General features: G+C 37.2%; 2 protein-coding genes across 2 annotated transcripts; both read right to left on the bottom strand.

Moving 5' to 3' along the window:
• Positions 1-16: 16 nt before the first annotated feature.
• Positions 17-6,202, bottom strand: LOC130749758 (2-oxoisovalerate dehydrogenase subunit beta 1, mitochondrial). Its single transcript, XM_057603132.1, has 13 exons — positions 5,830-6,202; positions 4,880-4,991; positions 4,456-4,491; positions 4,275-4,334; positions 4,144-4,201; positions 3,957-4,054; positions 3,130-3,219; positions 2,968-3,036; positions 2,770-2,856; positions 1,348-1,443; positions 1,195-1,272; positions 541-627; positions 17-443 (listed from the first exon to the last, which is right to left on the bottom strand). Exons 1-13 carry the CDS (start codon positions 6,003-6,005, stop codon positions 408-410), a joined length of 1,083 nt encoding a protein of 360 aa, XP_057459115.1. The 5' UTR covers positions 6,006-6,202; the 3' UTR covers positions 17-407.
• Positions 6,203-8,059: 1,857 nt separating this feature from the next.
• On the bottom strand, positions 8,060-18,750 carry LOC130749756 (serine carboxypeptidase-like 11). Its single transcript, XM_057603130.1, has 14 exons — positions 18,513-18,750; positions 18,279-18,430; positions 16,997-17,073; positions 16,752-16,871; positions 16,487-16,589; positions 16,269-16,306; positions 15,757-15,855; positions 15,515-15,601; positions 9,910-10,047; positions 9,750-9,821; positions 9,212-9,327; positions 8,958-9,071; positions 8,488-8,533; positions 8,060-8,362 (listed from the first exon to the last, which is right to left on the bottom strand). The coding sequence occupies exons 1-14, from the start codon at positions 18,647-18,649 to the stop codon at positions 8,279-8,281; spliced, it is 1,383 nt and encodes a 460-aa protein (XP_057459113.1). The 5' UTR covers positions 18,650-18,750; the 3' UTR covers positions 8,060-8,278.
• Between the last annotated feature and the right edge of the window lie 1,897 nt (positions 18,751-20,647).

Raw genomic sequence — 20,647 nt, 5'->3', positions numbered from 1 at the left:
TTCTTTCTCAACAAGGTCGACCTAAAATATGCTTGCAATTATCCAAGCTATACAAATATGAAGTCCAAATTTACTGTGCCACAAGTTGTACATATTTGATTCAGTGATCACTATCACAGTTCAAAGGAAAGCATCCATTTATTGTGAGAGAATTACTAATGGAGACATTTTACATTTCTCAGCACATAGGCCATCATACAAGAAAGTTGAAAGCATTACATGTACATTGCCATTGTGCTTTTGTTGATTTTTCATTTTTCGCATATGAACAATAGGGAAAGATGAATTTTGAGTTTCCCCCTAATACAATGATCTGCGTCACACTAATGCATCCCTAACCAAGAACATGATCATATGATGATTGCACTAAGATCACATATATGGCCAAGATAAAGTGATTAAGCACATCAGTAGTTGACTGTTGATTTAATTGCATCCAATATCTGCATCAAATGATTGACAGAAGCTCGTATTAGTCGAGACCGCATTTCACCATTTCATATATAAAACATTTTAACAGAATGAAGATAAACAAGTTACCTTATTCTTGGTTGGCATGTAGAAGGGTTCAAAAACCAGAGGAAAAGGAGTGTCTAGACCGCAAACTCTTGCAACAGGGGCCTCTAGCTGTACCACAAAACAGAAAGACAGGCTTGAGACATGTCCTGGTTGAACTTGGCTAATCTTCAAGGCATATATATAACCATTTCCTTGAAGTTTGCTTCAAATAAAAAGTATGCACAGTTTTACACCTTAAAGAAACACCCAAGCCTTTATAAATTTGGTTTTTAGGTCCAATTGTTCCTTTTCATCTCGAGTGAAGTGTTCTTCCTTGCTCTCCAGTTTGGGTGTGGTGAATTTTGAGATTTTACATGTTTGTGAGAATGCTAATGAAGATGAACATAGCCCTATTGTTGAGAGTAGAATTTGATTGACGAAAAATATGTGATGATAGTATTCTTTTGGAATTGACTTACACTAGGATATATATCCCTATCTTCTCACATGCAAATATGTGATGACAAGTTAAAATTTTCTCATGATATTATCAAAGATATATTTGGCTATTTAGGATATAGGGGCAGAGTGTGGTGGAAATAGCAATAAAAAATTGTCTCCAAGCTTGTCGGAAATTATATCATGTTGGCCTAAAAAATTTGTACATGGAGTTATGAACTAAAGGTTGGAGCATACCCTTGAGAAGCAGCGCTCAACAATGGAAGCCGAGATTTCAGCACCAAAACCTCCAGTTATAGGAGCTTCATGACTAACCTACACAGTAAATTGAATGCATCAAGCAAGGAAACACCAACCAAATTACAGTATTACAATAAACAATTTACTTACAAGCAGTCTTCCTGTCTTCTTAACTGAGGCCTCCACTGTTTCCTTATCCCAAGGAATTAGTGTCTTCAGATCTATCAATTCACAAGAAATTCCCTCCTGCAGAATCTCATAACAAAATTACAATTCAATAGATATAAAAATCTGGATTTCTAGATAAGAATCAAATTCCTCAAATGCAGGTTATAAGTTATCATAGAAATAGGAAATTAATAATGTCAAACTTTCTTTTACAGAAATATTAAGCCTCTGTTCTGAAGTAAATGCATAAATTATAAATTGAGATTAAGTAGTGTAAAGTTGTCAAGTCATTAGAAAATAAGATAACCTGTGAATGAGATCCTCTTGTTTTAGTTAGATTCCCTACATATTGTTTTTTTTTAATACATCGGAAAAGAATCCCTACATATTGTTGTGCTCTAATGAATAAGATCAAGTACAAGTATAATGAAATATAATATTTTTCTCAATACAAACCATATCTTCTACTAGCTAGTTTTCTGCGTGCATTGACAGACATTCTGGGTTCATAGGATGGAAACGATGATTCTTATATTTGATTGAATTAAAAATAGCTAAGATGATGATTCCAATCCAAGCCAAAATGCTCAAATCACAATTCTATCCTTAACAAGATGGACTGGTGATTCTGTGCAAGGTGGAACAACAGTACGTAATTTATTTTCCTGCTTACTCTGAGTGTAACTGAAAAATATAGAATAACCCCATTCCAAAATTGACATTGTACTGAGCTGCATTAGGCAACAATTTCACTTTGACATGTGTTAACGGACAATGATTCGTAGACATCTACATAGCACATACATTCAAGAGACACCCGGAGTAAGAAAGAAAGAGAAGAGAGAGAAGTAATAAATGTGTTATATGATAGATATGTGATAAGAAGAGAGATCGAGAGAAAAATAGGGTGTCTACTCTGTTTGAGTATCTAAGTATCATTATTGTGCATTCATTTACATGACATAAACTAATGGGCTCATTTTTTTTTGCCTATTTTCTCTTATTTTTTAATAGTTCAGGATTCCTAAATATATAGGATAATTATAATTCGTGAGTATATTGATTTACATCACAAATTATTAGGCATATGTACATAATTTAAATGTGAAAAATTATTTTCTCGTTTATGCTATTTAATCACAATTTCTTATCCTACTTTATCCTAATTTATCAATCTGCGTACTGAACCAGTTTCCCTTCCATATCTAATGCAATCAGGAAAAGGGTGAATAATCATCAAACTCCAACCTCAATCATTTCGTGTGTCCTTAGATTTTAGGTTGTATCACTATCAAGAGAAATCCTCCAGCGTTTGCCCACCATAATCAAAAGTAAACACAAATATGGTGTAGAAATGCAGACTATGTTCTAAGCGCTTTCACTTGCAATGCAACAGCCACTTACTTTTTCAGCATCAGCGCAAGCTTGTTCCATTATAGATAATTGGGCTCCCCATCCAACAAGTGTAATATCAGATCCTTGCCGAACCACCTGAGCACAAATTTTAATATTCATCAGAGTAAGCGTTTTAGAGGATAATCTGTCAATAATCTTATGTAGAACTTCTTTTCCTTCTTCCATTTAGTTTGACTTGTGGTGTACCTCGGCCTCAGACAAAGGCAACATGTAATCATCCTCTGGTACTTCTTCAACAGCCAAACGGTAAAGCCACTGAAACCGAGAATCGCACAATTTAAGTTCCAAAAGTCACATACTATAAATATGTACACACAATCCATTAAGGTTATTCTAATAGAATACAACCTTTGGCTCAAAAAATACAACAGGATTTGGATCTCGTATACTAGATAGCAACAATCCTTTTGCTTGCTGCGGACTGCGAGGGATAACCACCTATACAAGAAACTCTATTCAGGCAGTTGAAAAAAAAGTATCAATTATGTAAAAAATTATAAAGTGAGAAATTTAGTTTTCCTGCAAGCAATGTGAGATATACAATAATTTTCATGATATCCCAAGGTGCACAAAGAATTAGCCAAATCTATGTGCATTGTTCCAAGTAAACTACACCCAGTAGGTATATGCAAGTCACTGGTCATGAATTTGACTGCTTCCATGTTTATAGGAAGGAACCCCATGGAAACTTATATCCATGTACATAACTCAGTAGAATATATCCATTTCATTAGCGTGAAATCCGTGACTTCAATTACCCCTATTCAAACCTGTTTTCACTACAAAGATAACAACCAACCAGAGCCTTTTCCTACCACGCAATCAGATAAATGGATAAAACAACACCATATTGCCTAGTTATGAATCAAATCTCATGATAGAATGGCTTGACCTAAGTTTTCCTCAATCTTTCTCTATCTAATTATTTGACTATATGTGCAGACCCCTTTTGTTCACCTGATAATATTCTTAATCGCATGAGTGAACTATTTTGGCTGGAATTAGATTCTTGACGCATAGTACTAGACATTTTATAATTTCAATAGTCTATAGAACTGTCAAACACCGCATTTTTGCAAGTGGCCTTTATTGTTCGAGAGAAGGGACAATAACAGTATAGTAAAAAAAAATAAGGTTCTAGTTAATAGACTGAAGTCAGAATGAAAGCACCATACCTTGATACCAGGAACATGGCAGAAGAAAGCCTCAGGGGATTGAGAGTGGTAATGCCCACCATGGCCCACGGCTCCATAAGGGGCTCTAATTGTTAAGCCTATACAAATGTGTAAAAGTTTTTAACGCAACAAGTGAAAATAGAGATAAGCCAGTAACTATAACACTAAACCAGTAAAAGAAATTTACCACCACAATTAAATTGGTTTCCACTCCGATATCTGAATTTAGCAGCTTCATTGACAATCTGGAAACAAAAATTGGTCAATTACTGATCAAAAGATGCTTTGACTAAACCAAGCCATGTGAAGGGAGCATGCCTGGTCAAAAGCAGGAAAAATGTAGTCTGCAAACTGGATTTCTGCTATGGCGCGATTACCCTGCCATGAAAAATACATAAAGAGCTTAAACTCAGATATATGAAACCATATTAATCATATCAGACTGTAGTAAGGATTGATGGAAAAACTGGAAGTGAACTTTTTAACCTCTTAGACTCACCATGGCTGCTAGACCAATGCCAAAGCCAATGATACCCTGTCAGTAGCATTTCAGTATACAATTTTCAAGATAATGGTTAGGGAATAGTAATTACAGGAATAGATAGAAAGAAATTTAGCAAAAAAAAAAAAACCAGAAATTCAGTAAACCGGCCAATCAAATTATTAGGGTACAATTGCAGGGGAAGATTACACCAAACCATGCTCTAGAAAATGATCTTCTCTATTTATTTTTCCCCGGCCCTTTTTGCATACAAAAGTATTTTTTCATCTTTTGTTCCATTGCTAGGATTTTCTTGTGGCTTGTGAAATTTTAGAATGGTGTTTCCACACTTCTTAAATATATAAATTTACAAGGGGAAATGGGAAGAGAAGAGGAAGAAAATAGGGAGTGCAGAGGCATCATGAAAAACATAATTAAGTACCTGCTCACAGAGAGGAGTATTGAGAACCCTATTTTTCCCAAATCGATCTGCTAATCCAGTCGTGCAACGGAAGACCCCACCAAAGCTTACATCCTCTCCGAAAACATAAGCACTAGGATGAAGTGCAAGAGAAGATAAGGATGCATGCAGAATGTTTATGTTGACAAATATAGAATCAAATAAGCCACAGATGTAGTTTGGCTGTTTCAAACAGTGAAATTTGAAAATAAAAAACGACTTAAAACATTGCAACTTACAAAATTTTAAATTAGGACATGTAACAGAGACACTTGATATCAATCTCAGATTGGTGGTCTACCAATTGAACTCATATTAAAAGAAGCATGCCAAAGCTGAGATATATAATATATGATGAAAACTGGAACAGTTTTTGTCCATTCAGGTGCTCAAATATAAAGCTTCAAATAGCAACCTTAGTTGCAATTCCAATCTCGAAATAAAGGAGTTGAGACTTAGGATTTACAAGCAACTATTTTTAATCCTCCCAATTCAATACTATATAGATCCTAGATATACAACTCCCTGATTGAAGCTCAAAATCTAAAGTAAAGAACAAATTTTGAACACTAACTAAATAAGCCCAGGATTTGAAATAACTTGGAATGATTTTAGATATTACAATTGAATTGAATGTTTCTTCCCCCCTTGATCTCTAACCCAATTTCTTTTCTGTGATTTTGCAGTTGGAACAATCAATTTTACCTTACAGTCTTAAAAGGGCACAATTCAAATGATACTCACCAAAAGAAAGAAAATTGGAAAAATAATGACACTTTCAAACCATTTCATCACCCAATTTTATTTACTAACTGCAATAACTCAAAAACATATCTAATAGACAAAGGGAAAAAAATTAAATCAAAAGATTGCAACTCAAAAAGTTAGAAACAATTATGACTGATAAAACAAGTAAATTGAAGGGTACCCACCGAGGATCAGAGTCCAAGGCAATGTGGAGAGCTTGGTTAATGGCAGAATAAAGGTTCATTGATTTCAAACCTTGCTCAGCTGCATCCTTCTGAGTGCAGGAGGTGGTGGTGGTGGAGAATCTCCTCCGGGAAACCAAAGAGGCGCATCTTCGGAATTTCCCAACACAGGTTGACATGTTTATTGATGATGATGTTATTGAGATGTTGAATTAGATTAAGCTTTTCTTTTTCTCTTAGATTTTTGAGTGTTGGGTGCAAAGAATCCAAAATTGAAACATGCCAACAGCACGTGTTGTTATTTCCTGATACTGGATAAACAGACAAGAAAAATAAAGCAGATAAGTTCTGATCTGTGTATGACTCAAGCTTCCTATCCAACTCAGCTACCTCTATTAATTCTTGTAATATATGGTTAAATTGATTTTGGCTCTATCGCTTAGAGCGCCGCCGGATATGTCTCATGGCTATCAGCTGTGTATTTAGATTTCTTTTGAATTCAATGTGAATTTATGTTGAAGTAAACGTGTTCAAATTGTGTTTTTTTGGATCCACACAAATTATTTCTTCTCAATTGTTGCATTGAAATACATTATTGCAATTTTCTCCCAACCTTCGAAGCATGAAAATACGATCTCACCATCACCCGAGAATGAAATGGGTGATCTCAGTTTTTCATTTATCACGTTTGTCTTGATTCCGACGTGTAAACAAGCTTGTGCCGTGACACATGTGCTTGCAATGGACTTGGTGGTTTTCGTGGCAATTAATCATAATCACTACAAAATTATTAAAAAAACTAGTGGGAGTTGATTTGTCAGTTTATTTTTTACCAACTCCTGTTTTGACTATTGGAAAAATTAAGATATTATGCATGTTTAGTTGAAGATTTCTTTAAATATACATGGATCATTCCCTTAACATAAATATGCTTTTGTATGCTCACATAGCCTTAATGTTAAGTTTGTAAACTGAACATTTGTTTAACAAGAAACTCAAGGTTTTACACTCTTATGTAGAGGTGATTCATTAACTTCAAACTAGAACTTCATTTCTGATTAACATGCCCCATAACAAACAGTTACGACTAAAATGGTACATTTTATAGTACATGAACAAAGTATTATATTGTTCCACAGGGATGCACCTTTCTTTCATCACCAGCTCAATAACTATCCTAAAATACTCCTAATCCCTTTAAACTTTCTCTAAATCTACTCCATAATGAAGATCAAGAATGAAGATAATTTGTAGGAAGACTTAAAGCATAGTTGTTTGATAAGATTATTGCACCCGTTGTTAGGGGTGTTCATCGGACCGGATCAATCCAATGAAATCAACAAACCGAACCGAACCAAAGTAATTGGATTGGTTTTTTTTATTATTCGGTTAAAAACCGATCCAAACCGATAAAAACCAATGAAGATTGGTTCGGTTCACGGTTTGAAAAATTAAAAACCAATGAACCGATAAACCGAACCGATGATGTATATTTATTTATAAAATATTTAAATATATATAGGTATTTATTAAAGTAATGTTTTGAAGAAATATTGTTAATGTTAAACTTTTTATGTTTGTTAGACATATTATGTTTTTTGTTTTCTATTATTAATTTGTAATGATACTAAACATTGCTTTTCTTTTCGGTGTACTAAGAAAAACACTATTTTAAGCATTTCTACATTGTTGAGTACTTAAGTTGTTGATTATGAATTATGGATTTATGAGTTATTGATTTGTCATTTTTATGCAATGTTAAGTTGCGAATCATATGTGTTTGCTATATATTTAAAGTTGTATAATTGATATTTACCAAAAAAAAAAAAGTTGTGATACCGATGAACCCAACCGATATCATCTCATTGGATCGGTTTGGAATTTTTTTTCTAACAATCAATCGAAACCGAACCAATTAATTTTGATTGGATCGGTTTTTTGTTTCACCCAAAACCGGTCCAAACCAAACCACAAACACCCCTACCCGTTGTGTTTTGAAATTGTGATCTACAATACGGTGGTGCCCACAACTCCAATATTGTGGCAGCATCATGTGATGCTGTCAACATCATGTGATGTTGTCCATAATTCTAACATGTGTATGGTAAATGTTAAATGTCTACTCAAATGTGCAACTCCTAGGATCGACTTGACCTAGGCTAGGAGTTCAAACAACAACTTTTAACCACTACGACTGACAATCGTTGGGTCCAATTTAAACAACTATTGATAGTTTTGGATCAGAATTTAATTTCAAATTAAAATCAAACCAATTCAATGATAAAATAAGAAAATTATAAAGGTTTCAATAGGATGGCTTTACTCTTACAAATCGAGCCAATCCACAAACACTGCACTATAACAGGGATGCTTATTTGCTACTACATTACTCACTCAATACACAGCACGTTTAAACATTGACTGTCAAGTTTCTATACTCTTAGTTACTAGGTTACAAAGGCATGTTAGATAACCACCTAGTGAACATGGCAAAAGCTTCATCAGGCTTGTACTCAGGAGCAGTATGTCCTGCACCCTGCAATTAATCAAACAAAAATCGATTTTAGATAATCCCAAAAGAAACTTGAAACATTTTACCAAATTATGAGTTTTTTTTAAAAACAGAAGAGCAATGGTTCTTTAAAAATTAAATATTCTTACCTTCACAGTTGCAAATGTCATTCGATTCGAGTAAGTCCTCGTGTATCTGCATGAGTGAGAAATTATTCACCAGCTAGTATACAGATAGATTATGTGTCCTAGATTCGCAAATGGAGTATCAATTTTTTTCCTTCCAATAAAATCTGATATGTCAATTAAAAATCACCATGTAAGTTTGTAACTGCACTACTCATGTCTTTTTCTTAATTTACATGACAAGATTTCATTGGTGGGACAAGAAATTATTGACACACCATTAGGGGACAAAATATCTTCATCCAGGATTAAAGATTTGGATTTCTTTATACATCCATGGTGAGTGGAAAGTAAGGTTAAGATGTATCTCCTTTTCTAGTAATTTTCCCCCATACAATGTACATGAACTGAAGAGTTTCATGCGGATTCTGCTATCTGGTTTCACTGGTAACTGAAAAATATCAAATTAAGCAAGACTAAAGTTTCATGCATACCCTGCGACTTGGCCATTAACAAGCCACGACCTCCAATCGTCCACAATGGAGTAATTTAGAGCCCTTATCCACGCTTGAGTAGACATGAAAGGAACTTCTGCATCATGATCCCCACTGTCAAGGACACAACAATTGCCATATGAAATCAGCTAGTTGAATGAACAGCCCCAAGAAAGTTAAAAGAAAAACACTGCACATATGGGAAAACATCAATTTTCTAAGAAATAAAATCTTTAGAATAAGAAATTGTTCACCTGTAAATCAAGGAACGGTAACCTTTCGCACTGAGATTTACATGAAACTCAAAGCTATCATGGATATCATACTCAAAATCAGTAGTGTAACAACGTGTCCATTTCCCAATAGTTCCCTGCAATATACTGGGTTAGGTACACTAAAATGATATCCATTTGGCTTCAATGGTCTATTTGTAATTTTTTTTTTGATAGGCTATAGAAGATATATATTGAATAGAAGTATAAGGGGTACTTCAACCCAAAACAAGAAGAAAAAACGTAGGAAATAATTACAGAAAAGAACAGCCTAAAGAGTAAAAGAGAAACCACGCTGCAAGCCCACCCCCATCCCCTCCAAGGAAGAGAGAACTTAGGGAGAGCCTCAATAAAACCTTACTAGGAAAAATCCCCTTGGGATAACCTAGTGAAGGAAAAAGAGTACCCCTCGCTAAGAACAAAATGTTGTAATTGAACATAGACTTATGTATTTGTTGCCAATTGTTAGGCAGCATTAGCAATCCACTAGATATAATATGATAGGTTTATTACATCAAACCTCTCGAATATGCAGCGCCTTGCGAACACTCTCATCATTAGCCCACTTAGTGGCGAGGAAAAAACTATAAATCTACAAAAAATGAGAGTGAGGAAATCAAATTTGAAACATATTATAGACAAAAATGTGCGTGGATCTATACAAGTTATGCAAAAATTACTTGGCAGCTTAATTCTGGCACTGTGAGATGAGAACTAAGAGAGGCCTCCAAATTCTGCGTCAGAGATCTCCGCCAGAGACGCGAATCATCTTCACATTTGCTATCCAAAATATTAAACGTATTAATTCCTGAAAGACACTGAGGATAAGAAATAATAGTTTACTAGCATGGCAAATGTTAGGTACCAGAAAATATGAAGGAAACTGGAACTGAAATTGTATTGATTATACTGAATTTCTGGTATGAAACCCAGAAATTGTGTTAGAGAATACAAGAAACGAAGGAAAATAAACAGAGCAATTCGAGAGTGCTCTTCTCTCCCAATCCTAAGCCCAAAAACAAGCCTACCTCATTCTCTCACCATAACTAACATATATTCCTCTCACTCCCTAGTGGTCCCCCCCCCTAGCTGTACTACTAATAATAACACCTCATCAGGTGGTTATTTAGGAATCCTAACATTCTAGAAGGCCTTGTCATTTGACAGAATGCCAGTGGACTTGGGCTTCCTATTGTAGACTTTGCCAAACCTGGGCCTGGCCATAGCAGGTGCAACATCTCTCCCCCCTTGAAGATTCACCTTGTCCTCAAGGTGATGGTCTGGAAATTGTGCTATCAATCTGTCCAATTCTTCCCAGGAATCTTCAAAAGCTGGCAGATTCTTCCATCTCACTAGAACTTCTGTGGTTCCAAGGTCATTCTGTCTGGCATCCAAGATGGTTTCAGGTTCTACTTGAAGCTCCCACCCTTCATTTAGATCTTTGGGCAATGGTTGGCTGACGATCCCCTCCTTCACTACTTTTTTGAGCAAGGAAATGTGGAATACTGGATGAACTTGGCTGTCCTCTGGTAATTGAAGCTTGTAAGCAGCAGCATTGATCTTCTCTATTATAGGATAAGGACCATAGTATCTAGGGCTCAACTTTTGATTCTTCCTCCTGGCCAAACTCTTGAGTTTGTAGGGTTGAATCTTGAGATACACAAGATCCCCTACCTCAAATTGAATGTCTCTTCTATGTTTATTTGCTTGCTGTCTCATTCTGTTTTGAGCCTTCTCCAAATTTTCCTTGAGTTCATCTAGCATAAGGTTCCTTTCAGCAGTAAGCTTCTCCACTTCCTCTACTGAAGTGACAGAATCAGTTCCCCTGATGATAGCAGGAGGGTCTCTCCCATATAAGGCCTTGAAGGGAGTGGTTTTGATGGCAGAATGATAGTTGGTATTATACCAAAATTCTGCCCAAGACAACCATCTTGGCCATTGCTTAGGTCTTGTTCCTGTCACACACCTGAGATAGGTTTCAACACACCTATTTACTACCTCGGTCTGCCCATCTGTTTGAGGATGGTAGGCAGAGCTAAATTTCAGTTTGGTTCCAGCCAATCTAAAGAGTTCAGTCCAGAAAGTGCTAAGAAAAACTCTGTCTCTGTCAGAAACTATGGTATTGGGAAACCCATGTAGCTTTACTACCTCCTTTATGAATATTTCAGCCACTTCCTTAGCATTATAGGGGTGTGAGAGAGCTATGAAATGGGCATATTTGGTGAACCTGTCAACCACCACAAAGATGGTGTCCTTCCCCATTGCCTTAGGAAGGCCCCCTATGAAATCCATAGAAATATCAGACCACACTTGTGATGGTATAGGAAGAGGTAGTAACAAACCTGCTGGATTCAATGCTTCATATTTGTTTCTCTGGCAAACCTCACAATCTTGCACAAATTTCTGAATGTCCATCTTCATCCCTTCCCAGTAAAATAGAGCTGAGATTCTCTTATAAGTTCTAAAGACCCCTGCATGGCCTCCAAGAGCAGACTCATGGTATTCTTTGAGTATGGTGAGAACCTTGCTGGACTCCTTTGGTAACGCTATTCTGTCCTTATAAAATAGTCTTCCCTTCCTTAATTGATACCCTGCTAGAGATTGCCCTTGTGTCAATAGCTCTTGCATGATTTTTTTACATTTTTCATCAGCCAATAACTCTTCTTCTAAGTCATTCCAGCCTTCACACTGAATAGATGAGATGGCAGAAAATTGCATTTTTCTGGACAAGGCATCTGCTGCTTTGTTTTCTACTCCAGGTTTGTACCTGATTTCAAAATCATAACCCATCAATTTGGAAACCCATTTTTGCTGATCTTCACCCATCAATCTCTGGTCAGCTAAGAACTTTAAGCTCTTTTGATCTGTGTGGATTAGGAACTTGCTACCAAGTAAATAGTGCCTCCATTTCTGGATTGCGAAAACCACAGCCATTAATTCTCTTTCATATACTGATTTTGCCTGAGCTCTGTCAGATAAAGTCTTGCTCATGAATGCAATTGGTCTCCCTTCTTGCATCAAAACAGCTCCAAGCCCCTTTCCTGATGCATCAGTCTCAAGCACAAATTCCTTGCTGAAATCTGGTGCTGCCAACACAGGAACAGTAGTCATTACCTCCTTTAATTTGGCAAAAGCTAGACTGGCTTCCTCATTCCATTCAAAGTTGTTTTTCTTGAGGAGGTGGTTTAGAGGTTGAGCTAACTTGCTGTAATTCCTCACAAACCTTCTATAATACCCTGTCAAACCCAAGAAACCCCTTAACCCTTTCACTTCTTTGGGTTGAGGCCAATTCAGCATGTCATTGATTTTAGAGGGATCAGCAGCTACTCCTTGTTTGGAGATTACATGACCTAAATAGACCAATTCTGGTTGGCCAAATGAACATTTCTTTTTATTAGCTACTAAGTGATTTTCCTGCAAGCTTTGGAGCACCAACCTCAAATGTTCCATGTGCAATTCTAAACTCTTGCTATAGATTAGTATATCATCAAAAAAAACCAAAACAAACTTCCTTAAATGAGGTTTCAAAACCTGATTCATGAGGGCCTGAAAGGTTGAAGGAGCATTAGATAACCCAAAAGGCATTACTAGATATTCATAATGTCCTTCATGAGTTCTAAAAGCTGTTTTATGAATATCCTCCTCTTTCATCCTTATTTGATGATAACCAGATTTTAAGTCCAATTTAGAAAAGATAACAGCAGAACCTATCTCATCTAATAATTCATCGATTATAGGTATAGGGAACTTATCTGGTATAGTAACCTTGTTCAAGGCTCTATAGTCAACACAGAAACGCCACCCTCCATCTTTTTTCTTCACTAGAATTGCAGGGCTACTGAATGGACTAATGCTGGGCCTTATAATCCCATTCTTGAGCATGTCCTGCACTTGAGTTTCTATCTCATTTTTCTGGTAGAATGGATACCTATAGGGCCTTATGTTTGGTGCTGCTGCTCCTTGCTGCAGTATAATAGCATGATCAGTAGGCCTCTTAGGAGGCAGCCCATGAGGTTCTTGAAACACCACAGGGAATTTTTCAATAACGGTTCTCAATTCAGCAGGGACCTCAGCTACTGCTATGTTGATACCTTCTACAAACTCATGAGAAAGACAGAAATCCAGGTCTTTGTTCTTCCTTGTGCTCTTTATGTTTTTGCAAGCTTCCTGAATTTTATTACCCTGCGGTTCTCCATGTAACACAAACTGCTTGCCCTGAAGGTTCCACTTAATAATAAGTTCTTTGAAGTTGGCCTCAATGTCCCCAAGGCTGGCTAACCAATCCATTCCCAGGACTAAATCAGTGCCCCCAAGCCCAAGGATAAAGAAATGTTGAGTGATAGGGATTCCTTGCACTACCAGTGACAAATTCTTGCACACTCCTGAATTTCTCTCTCTGGCCCCATTTCCAACTTCCACCACATATTCAGTGGTTGCTACAACAGCCAAGTCTAGTTCATTCACAATATTTTGGGAGATAAAATTGCTGGTTGCTCCACAATCTACCAGAATCCAGATTTCCCTTGTTCCAAGTCTTCCTCTAACTTTGAAAGACCTGTTAGATGTTAAGCCCTCTTTACTATTAAGAGACAATTGCAGTATTTTGCCCTCCAAAACAAACTCACCATCTTCAGCTTCTTCAAATATGTCTTCCTCTTCTTCCTCTTCATCTCCCTCAATGAGAATGAATTGGAAATGTTTCTTAGCACACACATGTTCTCTTCCCCACTTCTCACCACATTTAAAACACAATCCTCTTCTACTTCTCTCTTGCAACTCATTTTGAGAGAGTCTTTGTCCCCCTTGCCACTTCTTCTCAGGGTTCTTAGTTTCATTCCCTCCATCGTCCTGGGTCTCTTTTGGTTTGGTTTCCTGTCCAGTATTGTTCTTCCCCTGATGACTGGAATTATAACTTATGTGCTTTCCCCCATAACTTGAAGATTTGCTTCCAAACCCACCCTTATCCTTCCACCCACGTTTGTCCTCATCCTTTCCTTTTTCTCCTCTGAGAGCAGAATTTTTTTCCTCAATCAACAAGGCCCTATCCATCAATCCTGCAAGATCAGCAGCAGGGTACAATTTCATTTCAGCTTTGATTTCCTCCTGCAATCCATTAAGGAACACTCCTTTCAGGATCTCCCTATCAGCACCTCTCATGGGTGCTGCTGCCTCTTCAAAGCTTTCCCTGTAGGCCATGACACTCCCTTTTTGCTTAATGCTAAGCAAAGGGCCAAAAGGGTTCTGAACCAAGGTGGGTTGAAATCTCCTTATCAAGGCTTGCTTGAAAGGTTCCCAGGTTCTCTCCACAGCTTGCTCTTCCCACCATTGAAACCATCCCAGTGCTTTCCCTTCCATGGCAATCATCACCATCTCCAACCTCTCCTCCTCCCCTACACGACTGAGTTGGAAGAACCGTTCAACACGATTAATCCACCCATAAGCATCGCTTCCATCAAACATGGGGATGTCGACCCTTCTTCCAGTCACAGCACGCAAATGGACGCGATGGGGGTGATCGAATCGCTCCCTGCTGTGGTCTGAGGTACGCGACCCGGTTCGCGACCCGGTTCGCGACCCGGAGTGCGAAGACGAAGCGTCGCGATCTCGCTCTCTGTCTCGCGATGGTCGCCGGTTTCTGGGTGTGTTCGATCTTCCTCGCGTGCGCCTCCGTTCCCGATTCATGATGAGTCGCCGGAGCTCCTCAAATTGCTCCGTGGCCATCTCCTTCATCGTGGTAACAGATCGCTCAAGGTCATCAACTCTGGACTCCATTGCAGCTCGCGTAACCACCATAAAAGCTCCCTCAGGATCGGGAGCTCTGATACCAATGTTAGGTACCAGAAAATATGAAGGAAACTGGAACTGAAATTGTATTGATTATACTGAATTTCTGGTATGAAACCCAGAAATTGTGTTAGAGAATACAAGAAACGAAGGAAAATAAACAGAGCAATTCGAGAGTGCTCTTCTCTCCCAATCCTAAGCCCAAAAACAAGCCTACCTCATTCTCTCACCATAACTAACATATATTCCTCTCACTCCCTAGTGGTCCCCCCCCTAGCTGTACTACTAATAATAACACCTCATCAGGTGGTTATTTAGGAATCCTAACATTCTAGAAGGCCTTGTCATTTGACAGAATGCCAGTGGACTTGGGCTTCCTATTGTAGACTTTGCCAAACCTGGGCCTGGCCATAGCAGGTGCAACAGCAAACAAGCTCAACTGAGCTGAATAAAATGAGCAGAGATGATCATCATAGTAAAGATGGGATGGTCATTACTTGCCTCATTAAAGTACTTAACATCTCTCGAACACAATTCATTCCTGGAATCTATGTCTTGATATTCTCCTTTACAGTTTTTCTGCAGTGCCTGTTCATAGATGGTAGAAGATTAATCATCATCAGCCCTCCTTTTAACGTGATTTTTAAAAATGAACTATAAATAAATTGCTGATGTGACTCTATGAAATTCAAGTACAAACACATCAGCAATACTAAACATGAAAAGGAAAATAAAACTATTACCTCATAGAGTTCATCAGAAATAAGACCCATTCCATGAGCAAATGGGATTTGATAATTTAATTCTCTGTATGTTGTAATAGGGTTCCCAAGCAGATATCCCTGAGAATATAAAGATAACCACTAGTTCATATGCTAATTTGAGAAATTTGTTGAAATAAGATGAAAATATATTACATGTAAGCATAAACTCTTATTCATAAGTTAAGCTGAACAACTTACGAAAATAAGCTCGAAACAGCATATAGGTGAGTCAAAAGCTATTTACATAAGTTCTCTCAAACAGTTTCATAAGGGCTTATGCTATAAGATAAGCTCTTCCAAACAAGGCCTAAGACCACTTAGGTTTCATAGTTCACATGATAAGAGTTATTGTTAAACCTACCATTCGAAAAGGCGAAAAACTTGCTTATATATTTGAGAGTTTTCGAAAATAGTATTTTGGGGTATCAAAACCCACTTTCTAGATATGTTTTGTCAGTAGTAAAGCATAGACAGATAAAATGATGGGAAACCTGGAGATTTATCCATGGTTGGAGACCTTTTTCATTTCCTGTTAATCAATGAAATTGAAAAATAACAGTCAGCTTTATCATAATTAAGCGTATGTTTCCCTTTTTACATGTTTGTCATTATGGACCCATCGTCATTATAAGTTACAAAGAAATTACCTATTACATGAACAACTGATTCATCTTAAAAATTGAACCATTTAAGAGTTCTCACTTCTCACCATTTGAAATTTCTTGAACAATAGCAGGGGCAGGAATGCCAGAGTATGAATCAGCTCCCATATAAAATTCATTTGAAAGAAATTCCGGGTGATCAATCAGCCACTAGAAAGATTAGGAGATAATTATTGCATCTTGATACGAGAATGATCAAAACTACATGAGTTATTTTAGCTATATTTTGAAGATTGATTCTCTCAAAGTAAAACATGAACAAAAACAGGATGACATCTACATGAACATAAGCATAGTAAGTAGTAACTGTACCTTCCTGAGAAATTGATGGGCATGGTGAACTAATTTCCAGTCACTTCGTTGAGCAGTGACATTTTTTGCATATGAGAAGCCGGTTCCAAGTGGCAAATCTACAAAAATAATGCTACATAACTGACAAAAAAAAAACATTAGCATCAGAAGCACTAAACCACCCTTTATTTATACAACTATCTAGACACAACTTACACGCATTATAAATGAAATCAGTGATAAATTATTAAGGATGCACTCTATACCTTTGTCCAGGACTGTGACCTCAAGACCAAATTAGGCACGCTCCCATCATACTCCTTGATTTCAAATTTAAGTGGACCTATTACACCCAATTGATGAGAATCATTCTAGGAAAGTTGTTAAGTGGATCACTTTTTGTAGTGTTAATTCTAGTGAAAACCTTAATCAACACAATGAAATAGCGAAAGCACAACATTGCTGTCCAAACTTTGGTGCAAAATCTATACCAGACAGGCTATAATATGAAAAATTATTGTAATGAGTCATCTTTTTTTTGATAAGCATAATGAGTCATCTGGTTATTCACTTATACAGACCTAGTAAGGAGAGTAAGGCATGAGAATAATAATAGTGTAAGTTACTGCTTAAATTCAATGAACTAGGCCTTGGTCCTACATTTGGATGTAGCAAGAGAGGTTAAGGGGATAGGCATGTCGTTGGAGGGCATGGCCACAAAGGCTGACATACATTACTTATGCAAAAAACACTCCTTCAGCTAATTTGTAGCCTAAGTGAAAAGTGGCGAAATCAGCAGCAGCAAAAATGTAAATCCTATGTAGCCAATGGGTACCTAAAAAAGAGTACGGTGAAGCTGAAATAACTGAATGGTTAGGAGTTCAAATATCTGCTTCAGTGTCAACATGGCATCTTAGTGTAATCATTCTCCATATTATCACAGTTGCGTTGTCGAGTACCTTTCAATTTAGAATAAAAGACTCAGCCCTAATTCTTATTTATAATATTAATAGACTTCTAATACAAATTAAATAAGAAATCAAATCGTAAAATGTTGAGAAAAACAGAAACAAGTCCTGAAAGTTAATCTAAGATGTTCTAACTTCTAAGATACAACCCAGATATTGTGAGATACTTTTATACTCTAACATAAAAATAGACTGAATTCTTCGCTCAGGATGTTTCCATCAAAAGTGTCCAAAAGATAATTGGTTTACCACTAACAAGAAATAGATGGAGGTAAGTTTCAAAATATAGCGCAGTTGGTTCCCTTATTTATGTTCTGATTTGATCCAGACCAGGTATCAGATGCACCATGAGAGAACTCAGCATATAGATGTCAAGTATCAATTTATCTAGAGGTCATTACAGAGGGTTTATTTGACAGTCAACAAGTTTGAGCATTGCTAGAATCCATTAATTCAAATTTTAAGAGTATATATTTGTGCCTAATCCTGTTTTTCTATCAATGTGATACACAAATTCAGACCTGCATTCATGACAAGGCAACGAAAATTGACGAAAACAAAGTTGCATTTTGATAAATACCTATCTGGAAGGCAAGGCCTGAAAAGGAAGAACAACCAGGACCACCAGTTAGCCAAAGCATAAGAGGGTCCTTCTGAGGGTTGTTCTCTGACTTGATGAAGTAGTAGAACACTTGCATGTCATCATCATCATTTTCTCCCAATCCCACATACCTGTCAAATGCACATCACATTAATGAATTATGAATTCATCAAAAATAGAAGATTATAGAAATTAATGGAAGATGGAGTTGACCCTGTTTCAAGTTGAAATGGAAGAGGCCCTTGAAAGCCAGGAAGCTGTTCAACTTTGGTTTGGAGCTGAGATGACAAGTGAAACTGAAACAGCAAGCATATTGCAAAGGCAAGTAGGATCTCACACTTAGAAACCATGCTTCTCTTTTGCTGGGAAGGGAAAGGACAGTGCGTTTGTGAGATGAGAATGTTCTTTTTTGAAAGATGAGGTGAAAATGGTAATCATTGGTTGAGCTAAGTTGCCTATCAAAAAAAAATTAGTTGAGCTAAGTTGACCTGTAATACAGTATATTACTAGAATAGGTACCCACGTGAGAGATTTTTCTTGCTTATCAAAAAAAAAAAAAAAAAAAAAAAAACGTGAGAAATTTTTCTTAAAAAAATCAATAACGTGGTTATAAAATATAACATGTTATTCTATGATTTGAAATTATTAGTTGGGCCTTATTATAGGGTGAAGGATAAGGTGCAATAGGTTGTGGGTCTTGCACCGGTGCAAAATAGGTGAGGCCCAATTAGATTATGCCATCTGGCTAAGTATGGAATTGGTTACCGAATTTGACTGTTAAATGATAAATAAGTTATTTTTTTAATTAAATGTGCATATGACAAGAAAGTCCCTTCATATTTTGGTTCCTGGGTCGGGTATCATGGGTCAGCTTTCATGGGGTGAATATGGGTTTGATGTTTCTGGTTGAGATGGCTTGACGTCGTGCAATCCCTTCCCTTCTCTCTTCCCCCTCTCATCTCCCTTCTCCAAAAGCCCCTGCAGCACATACTCAACCTCCACTTGAAATCCTAAAACACTAAGTGATAGACTTTCGATCTCAAATCTTTTTGCAATAAAATTCAAAGATTAAAGACTTGCATGATTTTTTATTTAGCCAGATTGAAATGAGTAGGAACCATTTGGTGCCCAAGGATCATATAATTGTATACTATTGTTGACGGTGCTCAACTCAAAGTACCCATTTTTCAGATTATTACATATGAATTTTGTGATTCACGCAGATGGGTTAATCTCAAACCTTGCATCAACCCAGAATTTGAACACACACTAGATTAAGATAAGATGAAGAAACACTCAAAGGTTTCTCCTTTCCCTCCTAGAACCACCACCACCACCACCACCACCAAATCTCATTCCCACATACAACATTTCAGATCTGGCCACTACCGCGTCTCTAATTCAAGAAGGCATTTTTACATCTGCAACCTCTTTGTGTTCGTCAAAAAAATGAAAACTTTATCTTTGATTTTCCTTGCATGTACGTTTCAGAAGTTGAAATGGCTAAAGGAAGTACTAAGATTTCAGAAAGTGGAAGAGAAATGGTGATTGGATGTCGCCGGAAAACACGTCGGAAACTGGATTTCGCAGTGGTTGGTCGTTGGAGTTGAGAAAGATTGGTGGTTCTCTTTGCTTGGAAATGATAAACATGATGGTACGAGTTCCAATCGGTGGAAGTGTCCCACTTGGTCGGAAAACACTGTTACAGCAAGGATGAGTTCTAGCACCGGTGGTGGGTGGAGAAAAGGCTTAACCTTTTTTAAATCATAACTCATAAGACAACTGCAAAGGGTGATGGGGTTTTCATGATTTGGAGATGGAGGTGGGGAATAGGAGGCACGGTGGAGGCGCAGAGACAAGGGAGAAGAACACATGAGGATTCAGAGGATATTTTTGTTTTTTTTGGTGATAGAGGATATTTTTGTAATATAGCTTTTTATTTATTTTTAATTTTCTTCTCAGCAGGTAACTAATACCTGTTATAGCAGGTATTTTTTGGTCTTGCATGGTGCAAGACCTAGGATGCACTTGCACCCTAACAGCCACCCCTTATTAGTTTAACATTAAACAAATCAGAATGAAGCTCATGGCTGCCACTTTTCATATTATTTTCTCTAATGTAAAGAGACAGGTAATAATGATTCTCATGTCTCGCTTCTCTTAGGTTTTGTTTGGTTGGGGGCAAGGGAAAGGAAAGAAAACACTCCTCGATTTCCGTGTTTTCCGTGTTTTCTTTCCTTTCCCTTTCCCCTCCCTCCAACCAAACATAGCTGTTCTGTCCTTAGATGTGCTTACATGAGAAAAGGAAGGAAAAACAAACCCTAGCAGAGCACTAAAATAGTAAAGAG

Source organism: Lotus japonicus, chromosome 3 (genome assembly GCF_012489685.1).
Source record: "Lotus japonicus ecotype B-129 chromosome 3, LjGifu_v1.2".
NCBI lineage: Eukaryota > Viridiplantae > Streptophyta > Magnoliopsida > Fabales > Fabaceae > Lotus > Lotus japonicus.
This window is presented reverse-complemented; position numbering and strand designations above follow the sequence as displayed.

Coding starts and splice junctions, on each gene's coding strand:
- LOC130749758 (XM_057603132.1), bottom strand. CDS start 6,005: ATGTCAACCTGTGTTGGGAAATTCCGAAGATGCGCCTCTTTGGTTTCC. Junction 1,273..1,347: donor AGAAGACAGGAAGACTGCTT/GTAAGTAAATTG, acceptor TTTACTGTGTAG/GTTAGTCATGAAGCTCCTAT. Junction 628..1,194: donor TTGAGCGCTGCTTCTCAAGG/GTATGCTCCAAC, acceptor TTTGTGGTACAG/CTAGAGGCCCCTGTTGCAAG.
- LOC130749756 (XM_057603130.1), bottom strand. CDS start 18,649: ATGGTTTCTAAGTGTGAGATCCTACTTGCCTTTGCAATATGCTTGCTG. Junction 15,602..15,756: donor TTTCTGATGAACTCTATGAG/GTAATAGTTTTA, acceptor ATCTATGAACAG/GCACTGCAGAAAAACTGTAA. Junction 8,534..8,957: donor GTTAATGGCCAAGTCGCAGG/GTATGCATGAAA, acceptor TCACTCATGCAG/ATACACGAGGACTTACTCGA.